This window comes from Sparus aurata, chromosome 6, assembly GCF_900880675.1.
Source record: "Sparus aurata chromosome 6, fSpaAur1.1, whole genome shotgun sequence".
In the NCBI taxonomy this organism is placed as follows: Eukaryota; Metazoa; Chordata; class Actinopteri; order Spariformes; family Sparidae; genus Sparus; species Sparus aurata.
This window is the reverse complement of record NC_044192.1, coordinates 10,915,199-10,933,539: the sequence shown is the minus strand read 5'-3', so window position 1 is coordinate 10,933,539 and position 18,341 is coordinate 10,915,199. Positions and strand designations below refer to the sequence as shown.

The window sequence follows — 18,341 nt, the reverse complement described above, 5'->3', positions numbered from 1 at the left end:
TAACTAAAGATACCAAGCTTCAGATGGGCTTCCTTCCCTGCACTACCTCCACCCTCGCCTGACATCTCCAGTCAGTCACACTAACACCAGTGGGTGTATATTAGCCTAGTCAGTCCCCTGCAGGGCTTGAGCTGGGCCTGCAGCACTTCCTACCCTCCTTCTGTGTTTGAGTTAGCTGGGCCCCCGCCTTTACCTTGGGAGCCCCTCACCCCCGGCCTGGACCCTGTCTCCCCCCCACCCCGCCTGGTGCTGCTGCACTCGGCTCTGCCTCTGCTGGCCGAGGATGATGTGGCAATGCCATGTGTCGTCCTCTGAGTGCCGCTGCTACCGGCTGAACGGCTTCTCCCTGCTGAAGCGCTTCCCTCTCTCGGCAGATGGGGCCTGTGGTAAAGCCCTGGACCAGCCGGTGGGAGAGTGGCTGGAGCACGTGGGGCTGCCGCAGTACGAGAGCAAGTTCCTGCTCAATGGCTTCGACGACCTACGATTCATGGTGAGTCACCTGCAGCACGTCATCTCAGGGGTCGGATCCACTTTGCATCACTCTGTCTCTCCCCGTGTCAACCTAGCTGCATTTGTCTTTTTATGTCACCACTCTGCTCTCTTGCCCTCTGCTTGTCTCACCACTCACTCAGCCCCCCTCCTTTCTTCTTCTACACCCTTTCTCTTCCTTCCCCCTTTCTCCTCTCCCCTTAATAACTCCTCTTCACTTCTTGTGCAATGCATGACCCCGCTAAGATTTATGGTCCCACACTGAAGCCCTTTAAAGAATATGGGCTGTCACCAATGGCAAGACAAATGACAACCAAAACCCATTAACTTTTTCCCAACATTCCCAATCATGCTTATTTACTGTACAATACTTAAGCCACCTACTTGCCCCTCTATTGATTTTTCTGATTTACAGTCACTTAACTTGGCCCCTGTTGAAATAATCCTGCACAAACAATCCTCAATCTAAACATGCTATAGTTTATTCTGAATACACTTGCATGGTTGCTCGCCAAATCTCACTAAATCCTCTACTATTACACTATGCTTGTGGTGCTTGTGGAGATGGTCTTGGAATAGCTGCACAATGTATGATTACACTGCAGAGGCATGCGCTAATTCTGTATTTATATACTGTATACTAAGGGTTTTTAGATTTTAATTTGATATATATTTGCATGCAGAAATGTATTTTGGTTGTAAATGTATCACTGGACAGAATGGAAATTTTCAAAAGCCACAGGATTTGTCTACTACTGTGGTTTAAAAATGCGATCAGACAGATTAGTGTTTCTGGAAACCATTGACACATTTTGGATGAGTGTTTTGCATTTTTTAAACGCCTCTGTCAGATTACATATTGATAAATTCATTTAACAGCAGCTCAAAGGACGTCCACAATCTGACTAAAAGCATTATCGTGTTTCCCCTCAAGAACCTTGCAAGGAAACTTGATATTGCGTTTGGTGGTGATTCGTGAAAACACCATTATGTTTTCAATCCCCTGTTCATGTTACTCTGAAAAACATGGCTGTACAATGTAAATAACTAGGTCCAAAGGGTAAACACGGACATTTCTCAGACCACAGAGCTGCATTAGCACTATCGGGCTATATGTTACATCAGTTTGTTACAGTTGAGCTCAGTTAAGTAAGACCAGTAAGCTCAGAGGAAAAGTGGTTGTATTCACACAAGTGTTGCAGTTGAGGACTGCTGCTCTCTGATCTGCTTTCTTTCTGTTAATGCGTGAGATCGCAACGTAATGTGAGTTCTTATGAACACGTGATCACTCCTACTATGAGGTGCTGTGCAGATACAGGCTTTAGGCTCAGATGCATTTGTGAGGTGACAACCACCCTGAAGGAATAGTATGTGTCGTCATAATGAATGTAGTCATAGCAGAAGGAATAAATTAGGGGATTGCGGCATGATTTACAGCTAGACTGATGGTTTGGCTTTGCTGATACATCAGCAGAATTAGCTGACGCAAGATATATTAGTATCATGTTGGACAATAAGACATTGCAGTACAGAAATTCAAAAGATGTTTTTGAGGTTATTTAGAAATAGAGCTGCAAAGGTTGATTGATCAGTTGATTACATTTCAACTAACAGATAATGTAATGACTAATTTGATAAGTGATTAATCAGTAGGCAATAATTGAATTTCCTCTCAAATGTGAATAATTGTCCTCCTCTATGACAGTAAACTGAATATCCTTGCAATGTGGACAAAACGGGGCATTTGAGGACATCATATTGGAATTTAGGAATAATGCATCACAATTATTTGAAATATTTTTACACCACATCAAACAAATCGATTAATCTATAAGAATATTCAACAGATCAACAATGAAAATGATTGTTAGTTTCAGCTCTATTTAGAAACTGTCTTCATTATACAGCTTGTCTGTCAGAGAGCAGTGACAAGTGCATTCCTCGATTGTAAAATCTCTTAGCACATTTCATGGTCAGAGTTTCTTGAAAAAAATAATTAGAAGCGGCGTATTTTGTGCCTTTTTTTGTAAGTAAACAGAAGTGACAGGAAACGAGGGGAGATAGATGGCATGCAACAAAGGTCCCAGGCTAGAATTAAATCACTGATGGTGTGTACATAATAAATGGTATGTGTATTAACAACCATTCTATTTGGACGCCAAAAGATTCTTATAGGAAAATTTGTGTTTTTGTGTTGAGTTAGGTGATATTTGTATTGTATTTCTTTAAACTCCCCCAAATCACCTTCAGTCTTCTATAGCGTATACCATGGTATAGTATGGGAGGAATGATTTATAGATAAAATCGATAAGCTGGTTTTTCACTAAGCCAGTTAATTAAATACCTGACAAATAAAAGTGCTTAATCAAATTGATGCAAAAATCTTCTAAATCCAATAATGGCATTAATCAGTCCCGCCAAGTGATTTGATGCATTGCCCACCATCCCCTTATACAACTGGAGATGTTAAAGAAATAGAGAGTCCTGTATTAAACATTATCCTACATCACTGTATTGCCCAATTCTAGTGTGCAGATAACAAGACAGTGATTGAAAAGGAAACTAAGCAACCGTCTTGTCTTGTTGAGTTGGAAGATTCCATGATGATCAAGATTTGCAGGATATAATGTGATGAGGACTACAGGTCATTAGTCATTCTGATGTTCATTTTCATGCCACGACTAATGTGTCTGCTGGACTTGATGCATCAAGGAGATAAATCATTAGCTTCACAAGGCAAATTACCCATGGATATTTACAAGGATGTGGAGGTTGCAAACAAGGGAAAGGTCAGAGTAGCCAGGCAGACATTGTGAATGTTTAATATTGTGCCCTTTTAGATTCTGCCAGACTTGCTTCAGATGTGATCAATCTGACTGAACTTGAGCATCACAGTTTGTTTGTGGGATTCATTGTCAGTCTAATTTCCTTTTGGGAAAAAAAAAAAAGTGTTATGGTTTGTTGCTCTGATGTCCAAACTAATGCAGCAGCGAGGCAAATTCTCCAGTGCAAAACATCTTAGAAGTTCCCATCATGCATTTACGTTGCATCTTTCCTGCATTAATATTGCATCAGATACTCTGCAGCCCTCTCTCTCTCTCTCAAACGCTATAATGTAGAACTGAACATACATATTGTAATACATAAATTAAACCTTCTTTCTTTTTTTCAAATTATTGTTACGCTCTCTGACTCTTGGAAAAGTAACACAATTTGATTTTCTTAGACAATACCTCTGTCGTGCTTAGCAATAAAGCAAATTCTAATTCACTGTTGCATTAACTGAGTGCATTTAGTGAGATGAAGGACTTCTACCATGGCTACATCTGCAAGTCGTATCAGATTAAATCAGACTACCAAAGCTCTTAAGATATGTAAGAACTGAACCATACATTCCTGTCACATGTTTCAAATGCAGCATGAAATAATAAGTTTGCAGAGTCTCCCGAGGCATCATCAAATTTCAAAGTGTGTTAATAAAAGTGGAGAATCTATTTTGGGCCACACTTACATCAGACCCCGTTTCATTTTGACCTTTATTCTTGCAATCAGTGAGTAATCTCCAAACTGCACCCTGATACAGGCCTGTGAATACTGCTGCATTGTGCTCTGAAACCAATCCAGTAAGAGCAGATTGACTAAAGACTACAGAACATTTTAACATTCTTGGCCAGGAAGAATCAATCTGCAGCAGTCCACTGGGAAAAACGCTTAGCTCCACATTTTCAAGGTTCTCCCTGTATCTGTATTCCTGCCTGTAAACTGGAATAAGATGACAAAGCAGCCGGAGGTGCAAATATGAACAGATACATGAAATGGACAAGAATCTGCTTGTCAGTCAAGATTTTTGGAGGTGGGAAAACGATTCTTGTTCATTGTTCTTACATCCTAAATTGGGGAATTGTTACAAACTGAAGTGAAAAATTCGGTTTCCTCTTGGACTGTTGTAGTTTCCCTCCATTGAAACACAACAGCAAAGAGATCCTGTAGATGCTGCTGCAGTTATGAAGGCTTTGTTCCCTCTGAGTCGCACCGGATCAGATTGATTACTCTTGGCATGCACAATTTATTTGACTTCATTGTCCTCCCACTCTGCTGTTACTGCTTGTGTCAGAGATGTGCATATTTTGTGTATGTGTGTGTGTGCGCGCCTATGTGTGTGTTATGAGCAAGTACAGCGACAATTTCACCCTAGGAGTTACAGTGTAGAACAAGTCATGATTTTTATTGACCTATGTTCTTATCACGCTATTTGTCATGTCAGTACACTTTTTTTTATGCCTGTTTGTCTGTGTCTTTTGATGCCGACATTCAAATGACTGCTCTAATAGATTTATTTTCATGTATTGTACTACTGTATGTCCATATTGTGTATTGTCTCTATGCATGTGTATGTGATTATTTGTTTGCATGCATGTGTGTATGAGTACGGCTGTTTGTATGTCTGTGTGTGGCTGTGTGTGAATGTGTTTATTTGTGTGTGTCTCTTGCGTTTGTGCACGTGTAGGGAAGTAACGTGATGGAGGACCAGGATCTCAGAGACATCGGGATCACTGACCCAGGACACCGAAAGAAAATTCTCCATGCGGCACGCAGCTTGCCCAAGGTACTTAACATCATAACTTAACCTCGGCACTGTGGAAAGACAACGACTGACAGCATCTCGGATAAAAAGGTCAAAATGTCAGTGTGTTGATAAAAATAGTAGATGAGAGAAAAAAATAGATAAACAGATGGTTCATCAGAGTTGAAGAAGTAATTCTGCAGTAAAAAAAAATGTTTTGATCACAGATACTTCAGATGTAAGGGCAAACAAGTCTAAAGAAGTCTAAAGAACAAGCAGGTCATAATATTAAATTATTGAAAAATGTAACATAATTTAAACTGGAAATTTAAGTAGTTATTAAAATGCCTCCTTGTGACAGATGTACTTATTGTAAGTTGATTTGGACAAAAGCGTCTGCTAAATGCCCTAAATGTTAAATGTAAATGCTATACATATGGATCACATAAAGGACAATGTATACCTTTGTACTGGAGAATGGGATAGTAAGGATTGGTCTACATTATTCTGTATACTGTATATGCAAAGGCTGCACAGGACAAAACGTGTCCCAAGTATGCAAATGTGGATGATGATAAGACGAAGCTAGTGCCTTGCTAGTTCAAAGCTTGACTCAGGAACAGCAGTCCTTTGGGCTAAATACTAACATCAGCATGCTAACATACTCTCAATGATGATTTATTATGGACGCCTTTGCTTCGCTAAGACCCTACTCTGACTCTTCAAGTGGAAATAGACTACTTTTCTTACTTACCACAGGTTTATTTTCTTAGGCCTTTCTTAACCCTTTGCTACACAAATGCTTTAGTTTATGCGTTTGCATATCATAATAATGTTGGACTAATTAAAATGTTGATCTGATGATAACTTCACATTAGAAACTGAGAGGATGACCAAAGCTAAAACAAGAATATGAGCTGAACATTTCCATTTTCAGTCCTTTTCTCAGAACACAAGGTTACAGTACTTGCCCCCTTACATCTGTCTTTCCCTTCACTGTAGGTGAAAGCACTCGGCTGTGATGGCAGCACATCTCTTGCCTCCTGGCTGGATGGCCTCGGCCTGCATGAATACCTGCCCAACTTTCTTTCAAGTGGCTACCGCACACTGGAGTGTGTGAAGAACCTGTGGGAGCTGGAGATTGTCAATGTAAGAAACCATCTCTTGCTAAAAAATGTGTCTTGTTTCCGATGAAGACTTGGAAGGAAATTGTTGTTGTTGTGTGTTATTTGCTCTGCTAAAGACCTTGAAGTGTTGATGGCCTCATGTCTTCACTCAGCCTTGACGAGCTCTCCCAGAATGGTCTCTAATCATAAGATTCATGCATCGTGTTTGAGGTTACGAAGCACTGATGAACTCACAGAGAAGTGCTCGATGATGGAAGCATTTGCAGACAACTATAGCAGAAACATCAGGGTAATTAGTAGATAACAAACAGATAAAATGTAAATCAAGGAGCAATATGGCAGCTGATGACAGGGATAATATAATTTGATTTAATCTTTATGAAAACAGTGTAACTCTATGTGATAATTTGTAATTACAAAGGAGGACGGATGTCTTTGGGGATAAAAGCTGTGGAGGCTAAAGAGAAATGCATATACCAGTTTGGTTGAACGTGTGTTGATTTAACTGAAATGTGTGCGTGTTAAAACTACAGCAGTTTCCCTATGGGTTCCTGAGGTACATCTGAGGGTTTTCTTGATGATTAACGGGGTAGGAAAAAAACATGCTCTACAAAATACATATTCCTGTTCGTTTTACTTGGTCTAGCTTCTAAAAATGATTTATATAAAACCAATCTGAGGAGAAAGAAAATCCTTTTTGATTTAACTCTCACACCTGCGATGAGGAGATGCAAGTAACCATTTTCTTCTTTGTTGGAGTCTCAAGCTAGAATGATTGGGAACCAGTGAGTTACAGAAAATCATGGAAGGTTTATCCACATTGAAGACAGGTTGTCTGGCTGCAGATCTCATCAGAGTTGGGTACTGCGTACACCACAGTACTTACTAGGGCTGAAACTAACAATTGTTTTAATTATGTATTAGTCTGCTGATTGTTTTCAGGAATAATTGATTTATTGTCTGGTCTATAAAAAGAAAAAGAAATAATTTTAAAGATTCTCATCACAATTTCCCAGAGCCCAAGGTGACATCTTCAGATTGCTCATTTAGTCCAACCAACAGTCCAAACTGTTCATTTACTCTGACTTACAAGTAACTTAGTAGTCATGAGAGAAAAAAAAAAGACAAGGTGTCCTTGCATTTAAAAATATTACAGCAAATGTTTGACATTGTTGCTTGATAATTGATGGAGTGATTAATTAATTAGATGCAGAATATGGATTCTCTTCCTCTTCCTCTCCTTTTTCTTTTTCTTCTTCTCTGTTTTTATTTGCTGATTGCAAACCAACTGAAAAGGTGCATACCGCCATCCACCGTATCAAAATGAGGAGATGCGTCAGTCAATGAAAACAATTTTCCCGATATATAAATATAAATAAATAATAAATATAAATTTACCGATATATGTCATGCATCCGTAGTTGGAAACTAATTTTCTTTCAGTTGACTGATTATTCTGCGATATGTTCCAGCTCTAGTGTTAACCCAATGTTAACTGCAGTAGTAATAACCTATCATGTATACATGAGCATTGCTTATGACATGGCAGGCAGCCAGACAGCCCAAACAGATGATCTGATACGACTGATAAACGATCACAGAAGGTGGTGCAAGATCACTGGATGAGCTTGTTTAGTGTAATCATATTTTTCCATTTCTATGTTTTTTATTTGTCACAAACATAAAGACAGCAGTGGCAAAATGGCAGAAACGAGCAACAGCTGCAGTATCAGCAGCAACGGCAGCAGGAAAGCAGCAGCCAAACATACTGTATATGCAGTGTATGAGGGATGATGTCCAGCAGACTGCGATGCAGTACAGAAAGATTGGTATGGGAGCAGGGCACATTACTTTCAGTGTGCAGAGTAGCAGAACAGTCTCTGAGCCTCTTGGCAGAGCTCGCTTTGCCCATTACATTTCCTACATCCTCTTCAGCGTCTTACGGCAAATAGTATCAACCGCCAATTTGATCTATGAGTCGGTTTACATTCACATTTAGTCCCAAGGCTCTTTATTACTATTTAAATTTTGTCTTATTTCACACACCTCATGCATACTGGTCTCTCTGGGATTCTGTACATGAGAATAATGAAAACAGCACCAGAAATCCAAAAGACAGACCAGTTGCCTCTTCTTCCTCTGACTCTCACTGAATAAATAATTGAAGCCTTCAGACAAAGAATGGTATGAGCCTGTAATGGAATATTTTGTACCAGCAACATAATTGCAGATGTAACATTAATCACTAGACATCCACCTTTACCGGATGAGCACGAATGTTAATAGCCAATTATGCAAATATACAGTATTAAGATAATGAGTTCTGACTACATAAAATTAACCTATGGTTCCTCCTCAGAGGGTTTGAGCCACACGAGCTGCTCGGTATTGCATTTGTAAAAGGTTTAAAAAGACACAGATACTGTGGATGGATGTGTCTGAGGTGAAATTAGATGCTGTAAATTAAAAACACAAATTTAGATTGTGACAATTGAAATGGATCTATGCAATGGAGTTATTTGAAAATCACTCGGTTATTTGCATATTACCTGTTATCGCCCCATAAATCGCCTAATTCGCCTTCGTTGTTTCAGCACTATATTCAAAAATGGTTTGTGAATTATAGAGTGTCCCAGGAAGGAGACAGTGCTGTACTTTAAGCTTACGGCAAAACAGACTGAGGCTGAATTATTGACGAGAGTCATTTCTGTTTGCCTGTGGATGCCTGCCAGTGAGGGGTGCATGCCACTAACTCTGTGTCAGTGTATTTTGGATGTATCTCTATTAGCTTAGTCTAGATAAATTCATCTGTTCCTGATAGCATTGTGACAATATGCTGGAAAGTCTGCTCTAAATTGTTCCCTGATGCTGACTTTTAGGTTATTAAGATTGGTGCCCTGGGCCACAGGAAGAGGATCATTGCCTCTCTAGCAGAGCGACCCTATGAAGAGGCTCCGTCCAAGTCCCGTCGTCTGTCCCCAATTATGGTAAGATTGGCTATGTGGAAACTGCTCCAGTGCACATTTACACTATTATTGGGTCTTCCTTGCTAGATCCTCATTGGCGACTTTGACATGATGTCTACTCTGCCTACAATCCAGAAAAGAAAACACAGTCCGAGAAATATGTATTCTTCTAAAGAGTATGAGTCAGACATTCATAGCGGCAGCATTGCTAGTGCTGCTGTTTAACTAGCGAAGTGAAGCACATGCTGTCAAGCCTAATTTGGTTAAAGGTTTTGGTCTCCTCAAATATGCGCCATTAGCACTGTAGTTCTGCATATGTCTTCAATATAACCCATATTTAATGTCAGTGATGTCCATAAATGATTCAGAATATTTTTTATTTAAAATTAGTTCACATTTGTTTCGATTTGGTTTTAGAGTACTGATCATTTCAGTTGAGACGGATAATTGCACCCTGCTAATTTTCATATTGAACAACAATCAAAATGAAGCTTTAAATGGAAGTCAAACAACGTTACATGGCGAGCTTTACTTCTACGCCAACATCATTTTGTGAGAAAATGGATCCTTTATACCAGCGGCGGATGTCTAATTTTGGAATGAGATTCTTCAATATCATTATGTTCACAACAGTTAAATACTCAGGGCTGATTTCCCAGGCAGATTAAACTGGGCTGAAAAGAACTGAGAATCTCCATGGAAGAGGCTCTTTTGTTGAGGATTAAGCTTGGATGTAGATCAGGGAAACCAGCCCATGTAGACAGTGCTGTCAGATCAGTAATCTGTGTTGTGCATGTCTGTGATGTGTTTGTACTCTCACTCTCTCTCTCTGTGTTTGTGGCAGTTCCATGACCTCCTGTCCCAGACAACATCCCCCCTCAGTCAGATGGACCCCTACACCAGTCGCTCCATGGACATGCTCCTGCCCCTGACTGAGACGGACCGGAGGCGGCGAGGAGTTGAACAGGACTGTAGTGTTTCCCTGCGTTCGTATGGCGAGAGGCCGCGCTCTGTAGTGAGTTCTTTCACTGTTATCATTGTCTAGGAAGCCACCAGACTTACTCTCAGTGAGCGACTAGCTGAAGAATAGAGGAGGATGCTGAACAAAGTTAAGATGCGCTGGGGTGTCTTGTTAAATGTCACATTTCTTAGATGCAGAGCCCTTCTGGATGTACAACTAAACTTACTGGTTGAGTTAAATCTAAGCAGGCATAACAACCACAACAACATTAGACTGCAACCGGGGACAACAACATAGAGTAATTAGGGTTGAGCAATGTGACAATATGAGTAGTGCAGTGAGATGATATGAACTAATCTGTCAGAAAATACCTATACTGATGATATGGTGGTAGCTGTCTGTTGAATATCAATGAGCAGAACTGCTTTATGGAAAGATGGGATTTTAAAATTATTTTTGCATCACGATGATTTATAGCAGAATTAGCTAAAAAGGCAGATTCCTGTCTCATATTTTATCCATTTACCCATAATTTCTCAATTGCTCTCACTGAAAATGTATTATAATACTCTCAGTTGACAGTTTATTCTAACTAAATAACTAATGCAGTCTAACGCAACAGTCCTACAATAAATAATAATTTCAGTTCTTGTCAAAGTTATTTGGGGGGGGCAAAATGACCCTCTAGTTGAGTTAACACCATACCTGCCACCTTCAGGCTTTAGAAAAGAGGTTGATTCCTTGCAAATAAAAGTGTCGCAGAGAGTTGAGTGAGATTTGGATGCGTGTTTCTACTCCTTGGCACCTATTTCATCCATTTTCAGCAGCAAACTGAGCAGAGTAAAGGGCTTGAGCGAGTGCAGCGACAAGTGACACGTCAGGCAGGCTCACTTGCGCACAGTCACCTCTGCCTCTTGGTCCGGTTGCCAGGCACCACGGCAGACTTCTCAGAAAAAACTGAGACACTACACTTTGATTTGTGTTGGTATGAAATTGAGAGGATAATGGGAGAAAGGGTTTAAAATGGAGAGAGTCTCGATGACACCTTTTTAAAAGATTTTCAATAAAACTGACCTGTATAATCATCGTTAATGTAGAATTATTTGCAGGACTGTTGTATTTGACTGCAACACTTTTGGCTAAAAGTACTCAATAAGATGGCGAATCAACATTATATGAAGCATTGCAGTGGAGAGCTAATATTATGAAACCCAGCATTTCATAGCCTTCCATTGCTCCGTGTATCAAGTTCAAGCCAAGTTTAGGAGGCAGCCCTACATAAAACTTGAATAGGATACTTATTTCAGTTAATAATGCAGGTCGATCTACCAAAATACCTTTTCTTATGTCTTCTTAGGTGCTGCGAAAGCTTGAAAGTACATCTTGAAAATGCTTGAATTTGACTGTTGAAAAGGTGTAAGAGCTGTTCGGAGAATGATTGGCATGTCTAGGGCAAGTTCATTCCCTAACATTTTTTGATTATACCAGACAAAACTCTTTAAACATGTCAAACAAAAACTCAAAATACCCATTTATGTATATCTTGGAATTTTCATACAATCATTCATTTTGACAAATTTGATTTCACTGAAAGTTAAACCACTACGGTATTTAATTATTGCTTTGACCCACAGGTTTGCGTGTTTGCTCATTGAGCAGAAGCTCTGTGTTGTTAATGTAAGCTCCATTCAGTGTATTTTAACTCATCCAGTGAGACATTTTTTCTCAAGTGAAGCTCTGAATTTGAGAAATATTTGAATCACTAAAGATCCAATACAGCATCTTCATTCCCTGACATGAATTCAGTTCCTATTAGCCTGCCTGTATTTGTCAGGTTCCTCTTTAAGAAGATGAACTAAGAATAACCCAGTGATCAAATTTTACCATTTGCTAAAGGTCAGACTACGACACAAGCAGTCAAGATGTCATGCTTGGTTTGTGACTCACTGAGGCCAAAGCGAAAACCCAGAGAAGCGTCAACACATGAGGGAAATGCAGCACGACTGCACTACCCAAGGATTCCTGATATCTAAAATCAATACTTATCATTTTCCTAAAGGTTTAGTGGATTCTGTCATCAGTATATTTTACTCTGACAAGAGATTTATGAAAAAGCTGAGCGCAGCCCACATTGACCTAAAGACCCGACACAGTGCATGAATATTTATTAGCATACCGGCAGATCAAAAAGGGCTTATATTAAGGTGCTGACCAAGCAGACCTCGGTTGCCTTCACACTAATGTACAGCAGTCAGAAGTCTTTTGCTTCACCACCTCGACTGATACACACAATGTAGCTACAGGTTTAACCAGTGGAATCTGCTTTTCAGTTCTAGTGCAATGCACAAAATTCCATGTCCATTTCCAATCTTTATATTCTATACTGACTAATCTGTGGGTATTTGAAGCCAAGCTTCCAGACACCAGAAACTCAGAGGATTTTCACTGCATTTCTTGTAAGTATTTAATTTGTGTCATGTCACAAATGTTTCCCTCTTTGTGTTATGTTCACTGTTCAGGACAGACATAGCGACCGACATAAAGACTCTCGTTTAAACCTCCGGCCGCCGAGCCACTCTGCTACCTACGCCACGGTGTCTGCCTGGCATCACCAGCCTGAGAAACTCATCCTGGACTCCTGCGGGTACGAGGCAACTGTAAGTCACTTTCACTGTCTTCAGACTAGAAGCAGACAAACATTCTTGTTTATATTTACTGCCTACTCTCAAGCTCCATCTATTAACCAAATAGTTGGCAACTTTTTAAATAATCACCAACAAATTTGAAAATTTGAGTATTTTTTTAGGAAATGGTCAAAATTCTCTGATCCCAGCTTCTTAAATATTAACATTTTATGATTTCTTTCCTCCTCTATGTAAACACTAAATGGAATTTCTTTGCATAGTGGACAAAAAAAGACATTTGAGGATACCATCTTGGACTTTAAAAACTGACATTTTTCACCATTTAAAGACCAAACAACTACTCGGTTAATCAAGAAACTAATCGACACATTAATCGACAATGAATATAACTGTTAGTTGCAGCTCTATGTTTCTGCCTACATGGATATTTAATTTAATTGACTGCATTTACTGTCTCAATCCTGTGCTATGTAGTTGACATATGAGCTTGTCAGCACCAATGTGGAAATTGTCTTCTAAATGAATCCACCCTGGCGTGTTGTGATTCTTTTTTCTAGTACCTAGGATCAATGATTATCAGGGATCTACGAGGGATTGAATCCACACAAGATGCCTGTGCTAAAATTAGGGCAAGTATTACTGAAAAGCTTTGAATGATATTTTTTGCTCTGAAATGAATTTGCAAAATGTCAAACATGAATTAACAAGGTCGCAGAAGATAAATATAACTGACAATTACTTTTCCAAGTGTGAAAACATTCTCGTACAAGGATTTTTTTATCGTCACATTGTGTGTGAACTCTTTTCATTGCAACCATTGCAGAAATCAAAGGATTCAAGAAAGGGTCCCGTCGTCATACTGTCCATTACCTATAGAGGGGTCAAGTTCATCGATGCAGCCACGAAGGTAATGGGAAAGTATGTTGTGGTGTCTCTGTGTATATCGATCTGTCCAACGAAAACATTGCAGTTGGCTCTCTCAGCCTCCATTAGTGGTTGATTTCCAGTTAGTACTCACATCCTTCCTTTGTCCATTAGACTATAGTTGCAGAACATGAGATCAGGAACATCTCATGTGCTGCTCAGGACCCAGATGACCTCTGCACTTTTGCTTATATTACCAAGGATCTGAAGAGTGGCCACCACTTCTGTCATGTCTTCAGCACTGTGGAAGTGGTGAGTAGTACAACTCTTTCCTGTTCAAGTAAGAAAAAACAAACTAGTGTCTTCTGTTCAGTCTTTTGCTTGATATAGTGGAAATCTGATCAACAAGTGAGTCTTGAACTTTCTGTAAATTCATGATTGAGTAGTTGAGAGAAAACAAAGTGTCCTTTAGTGGGATGTCAGGTACCCCACAGTCCTGTGAACATTATTTGCTTGATTGGCTCATAGAAGGGCTTGATTGAAGTTCCGCTCCTGCTATGCATGGCATTTCCAGATTATGTTGTAATTTGTGCCTCAGCTTCTGTAAAGGTCAAAGGCAATCCTTCATCATTGCCAGATGGACTACTGTGGAGCGTTGGTTAACTGCAGGAAAATTGATTTAATGATGAAAGTTTCACAATGTTAAAACCTAGGTTTGAGCCTCAGTTATTTGTATTTAATAGGACTGCTCCATCTGCAGAATGTCGTGTTAAAATTGCTTTTGGTTGTCTGTGAAAAGCGGCATGATATTCAAACACGAGCCAACAGATGATTATAAAAAGTAATTATCCTAACAATGTGAAGAGCTGCGCTTTTGTGTGCTATGTAATGTTTTTGTGTGATGCACAACAAATGGTTGAAAACAGGCTTTTGCAAACTCAATACAGTGATAATAATTCTAAACTAATGTTGAAAAAGAGTCAGTCATTCAGAAGTAGACTTTGATAGTACAGGCTACTTATTTTGACCATTTAAAAGAACTAATACCAACTTTCATGTTTGTGCAAGCATTAAAGCTAAATGAAATAGTGAAATAGTAGCACACAAGCAATGGTCCTCAAAATCATTAAAGACTCATGTGAATTCAGTTTAAATTTATTGTAATACTAGTTTTCTGGCAATTACCAGCAGCTGAAAATGTTTCTTTTTCCTTTTTTTTCGAATTTTAACACACTTTCAAACTTTCTCCTTCAAACAGACGCAGACCTACGAGATCATCCTAACACTGGGACAGGCTTTCGAGGTAGCCTATCAGATGGCCATCCAGACCAGGGCGAGACAATATGTCCCACCCACATCTCTGCCCTCAGAGGTCATAGAGACCAAAACCAGCCGCCCTGTATCTCAGTCGTGGAGCAGCATGCGGAGATCAGCAGTGAGTACCACCCTGTTACCCCTCGGAAAACTTGTTGAACGTGTGCGTGTGGGAGTGTGTCTTGAGTGTTAATTTGCTCTGCTTGTTAAAAGAGTAGAGGGAGAGTAGAAATGCGCCGTTATGCAATCATAATTCATAAAAGGAAGACAGACCTCGTGACCGACTTTTTACCCGCCACTGAATCCCCGATGGCCCACCTACAAAGGACGATTTGCTGTGTGTGATAGAAACTGATGAGTCATGACTTTGCTGCCAATTTCATCTTGCCCGCCCCCGACTGTGAGTCACTCAAATCAGTGGAGATTTTCTTTTTGTGCATATGCGAAACATGATGAATGAATAGTTTTATTTGTTGCTCACAGTGGAGTGTTTGATTTCCTTTGGGACATTTCTGAGGAGCACAGCCCCGCTGGTTGGACCCATCCTCTGCTTCCTCACTGTTGATTGAGTGTGTTGCCTAAACGTCTGCGTATACCCTGTGCCATGCACTGATGCATTGGACTCTCAGGCTGCTTATAATGAGCACTCAGTGATCACTGTCACCTGACAGAGCTGCACAGCCTGGAGCACGCACACTTCTAGACCACATGCTTATGCAGAGACACAAATCACTTTGTTTTACTACCTGCCTGTAAGGATAATATATGGAGTAATCACAGAGCTGCATAATGAGTCTGGCTGGTTGTTTAAGTTTTAAATGAGAAGGGGGGGGACTCCTATCTGCTGCAATTTGTTTTAATGCTTTTTATGTCAATGTGAATTCTACCATATCTATTTGGTTGAAAGAGAAACTGTGACAGGTATATAGTTTTTAAAAATGTTCCTCAAGATGGATAGTCCCCTGCCATCTTTAGTCACTGTTGACACACCTGTCAAGCTTGCTGTTCTCACACATATGCGGTTTCAATGGTAACAGCGACAGACTTAACACTGGGAATTCTTTGTGATATCTGAAACAGTGACTCCTTATTTTCAGACAGAAGTAGACAAAAGCATGCATCTGATTTTTAGCTGTTAACAATCAATTTTTCCAGCTGAGGAGACAACTGCCGCAGCGCCGCTAGCAGGTTTCATGAGCTGTAGCTACCATCTAAGCCACTGTGAGGTTGTTGAAAACGTTGGCTCTGGCAGACTTTTCATGTCATTTTAATGCAGATTTATTATTAAATATGCACTTCATGGCTACATACATGAAATTGTGCTAAAAGACTGAGACTAGAGCTGCATTTCTGAGACAAAACTTCAGTGTCCTCCTCACCAGTTAAAGCAACATCATGTTGAAATTGGCATTTTGTGCGATTTGATGCCCACCCCACATTTTCTGAGTGCAACGGCACGTAAATACAAATCCCAGGTCTGAAATAGATTGTTATATGTAATGTAGGTGCTTACTTCAAACAGAACTCATTGCATCACAACGATGTTTTGTATTGAAGTAAACATGTATGTAACGCTGTGATCCTACCCTCTCACTGAAGTGACAGAAACAAGTGATGGACACACCATTCACCCCGTTACAAGACACTGCACCATCAACCTGATTTTAAAGCTGTTATTTTTAAGGTAAACAAAAAGTTACATAATGTTGCTTTAATGATCCATGTAGAAGAAACAGAAGTAAAGCATAGCTCTTGTATTGCAGAGTAGAGCTAGTTTCAGTTTTAGTTGTACATTGTTTAAGAACCAGCTGTGAACCATGGATACATTTTTTGTCTGCGACATGACAGAATTTGAGCCACTTTGGTCCAGTAACATTTGGAAAGCCTAGAAGAGCTGCGCGATTTAATCGTTTAATCCCTATTAAAATTAACAGAGGGCTGTAACTTGGCCATGGAAAGTCTCTGGTGCGCATGGATAGAGCATGTGCAGTTTGAGGCAGCTTCTTTGGTTTGGTATACCACTGAGCAACTTCTATAGAAATGATGGCTCCCATACATCCATGGGACTAAACAAAATGTTAAATGTTAAATTCTACTGGGGTAGTTGGAGCTCCAAAGTCCAGTTAAGACAAGGACACAGAGTTGCTGAAGTTAGCCTTCACAACTGCAGCATCCAGGAGCAGCGATGTGTGGATGTGCTAGTTGTGAAGAGGGCTTTTTAAGTGTAACATGCAAACCCTTAAATCCTGATAATGTGCTCCTTGGATTGGAAGTAGTGCTATGTTACTACAGTAGGTAGTAATCTACTTGGCCAAGCATGAAATACGCACTGTTTCATAAATTCTTTACAGTTTGCGCTTCTGTTTTTCGTCTTTGAACAGCTAAAAATAGACACCACCCCTCCGAATCCTCATACCCATGCACACCACGTCAACGTGTGTAGAAATCCAACACTGACGTGCCATGCCTTGTTAGTTTATCAGGCGTCAATTACAAGAACACAAGAAGTAGAATCATTTTCTGGAATAATTTGCCTTCTTGAGCTCTACACAGGTGATGAACTGCTCCTGCTGGATTTCTTCATTATTCTGTCCCTCTATTCTCTCGTTTTTTTTAACATGTCTTTGTTCTTGTCTTCTTGGTCCTCCTGCTTCCCAGGGTGCCCCTCTGCTCGAATGCCGCTGCTGTCACTGTCACACGTGTACTACCCACCGTCCCTCCTTCCTCCCGTTGCACTCTGTTAGCCCTGGAGTCCAGGTCCTTCTCTTTCCTTTCCTCTATTCAACCTGTAGTCACCACACATCTGCTTACACACCAATCCCTCCCCTCTTTGTTTTTGTTGTCGTCGGGGTGCCGCAGTGCACTTTGTCTCGTTGTTTTGTGGTTCTTAATATTTCAATCATGAGCGTTCTCCTCATCCCTTTGCTTTTTCCATCGCTCATCGTCATCCCACATTTTAGATGTTTGATGCAGTTAGTTCAAGTTGTGGTTAAACACATTCAGAGAAGAGAGGGTTTCTTGATGTGATTTAACTTCTCTATATCAGCTTCTATGAGGACTATTGGCTTAATTGTGCCAGTGAGGGTTTGTAAACATGATGGTTGAAGTTGTCTCTGTTGGATGGTTTTCAGCTCCCCTTCTCATTCTTTGTATCTGAAGATGTCATCCATACACAGGGAATTTTAAAGATGCCTATCTAGAGATTTTTGTTTTTGTTGCCATTTCAAAGGCATAGCTAGCTCAGAGTAAATCAGTATCACCCGGCATATTATGTGTGTTTTGACTGCTTTTATAATGACATTAGCACTCATGTTTGTGTGAGCCACTGGTGTAAAGCAAGAACTACTAATCAGTATGTTTTTTAACTCCCAGAGGGTCGTAGCTTTGGTTTACTGCTGCGTCTTCCAGAGT

General features: G+C 40.1%; 1 protein-coding gene across 12 annotated transcripts in view; it reads left to right on the top strand.

Moving 5' to 3' along the window:
- Positions 1-18,341, top strand: part of anks1ab (ankyrin repeat and sterile alpha motif domain containing 1Ab) — a 49,357-nt gene that overhangs the window by 22,441 nt on the left and 8,575 nt on the right. For 6 of the 12 annotated variants that reach the window (XR_003984450.1, XR_003984451.1, XR_003984452.1 and 3 more), the window contains 11 exons: positions 375-490; positions 4,997-5,095; positions 6,056-6,202; positions 9,060-9,167; positions 9,991-10,161; positions 12,627-12,764; positions 13,310-13,381; positions 13,576-13,659; positions 13,791-13,928; positions 14,875-15,051; positions 17,572-17,687. Coding sequence is in view for 9 of the 12 variants with exons in the window: in XM_030421160.1 (XP_030277020.1) it covers positions 375-490; positions 4,997-5,095; positions 6,056-6,202; positions 9,060-9,167; positions 9,991-10,161; positions 12,627-12,764; positions 13,310-13,381; positions 13,576-13,659; positions 13,791-13,928; positions 14,875-15,051; positions 17,572-17,687 (1,366 nt within the window). In the remaining 3 variants the exon portion in view is untranslated. The remainder of the gene's footprint in view (positions 1-374; positions 491-4,996; positions 5,096-6,055; positions 6,203-9,059; positions 9,168-9,990; positions 10,162-12,626; positions 12,765-13,309; positions 13,382-13,575; positions 13,660-13,790; positions 13,929-14,874; positions 15,052-17,571; positions 17,688-18,341) is intronic. The other 6 variants (XM_030421162.1, XM_030421157.1, XM_030421159.1 and 3 more) reach the window with 2 other exon arrangements.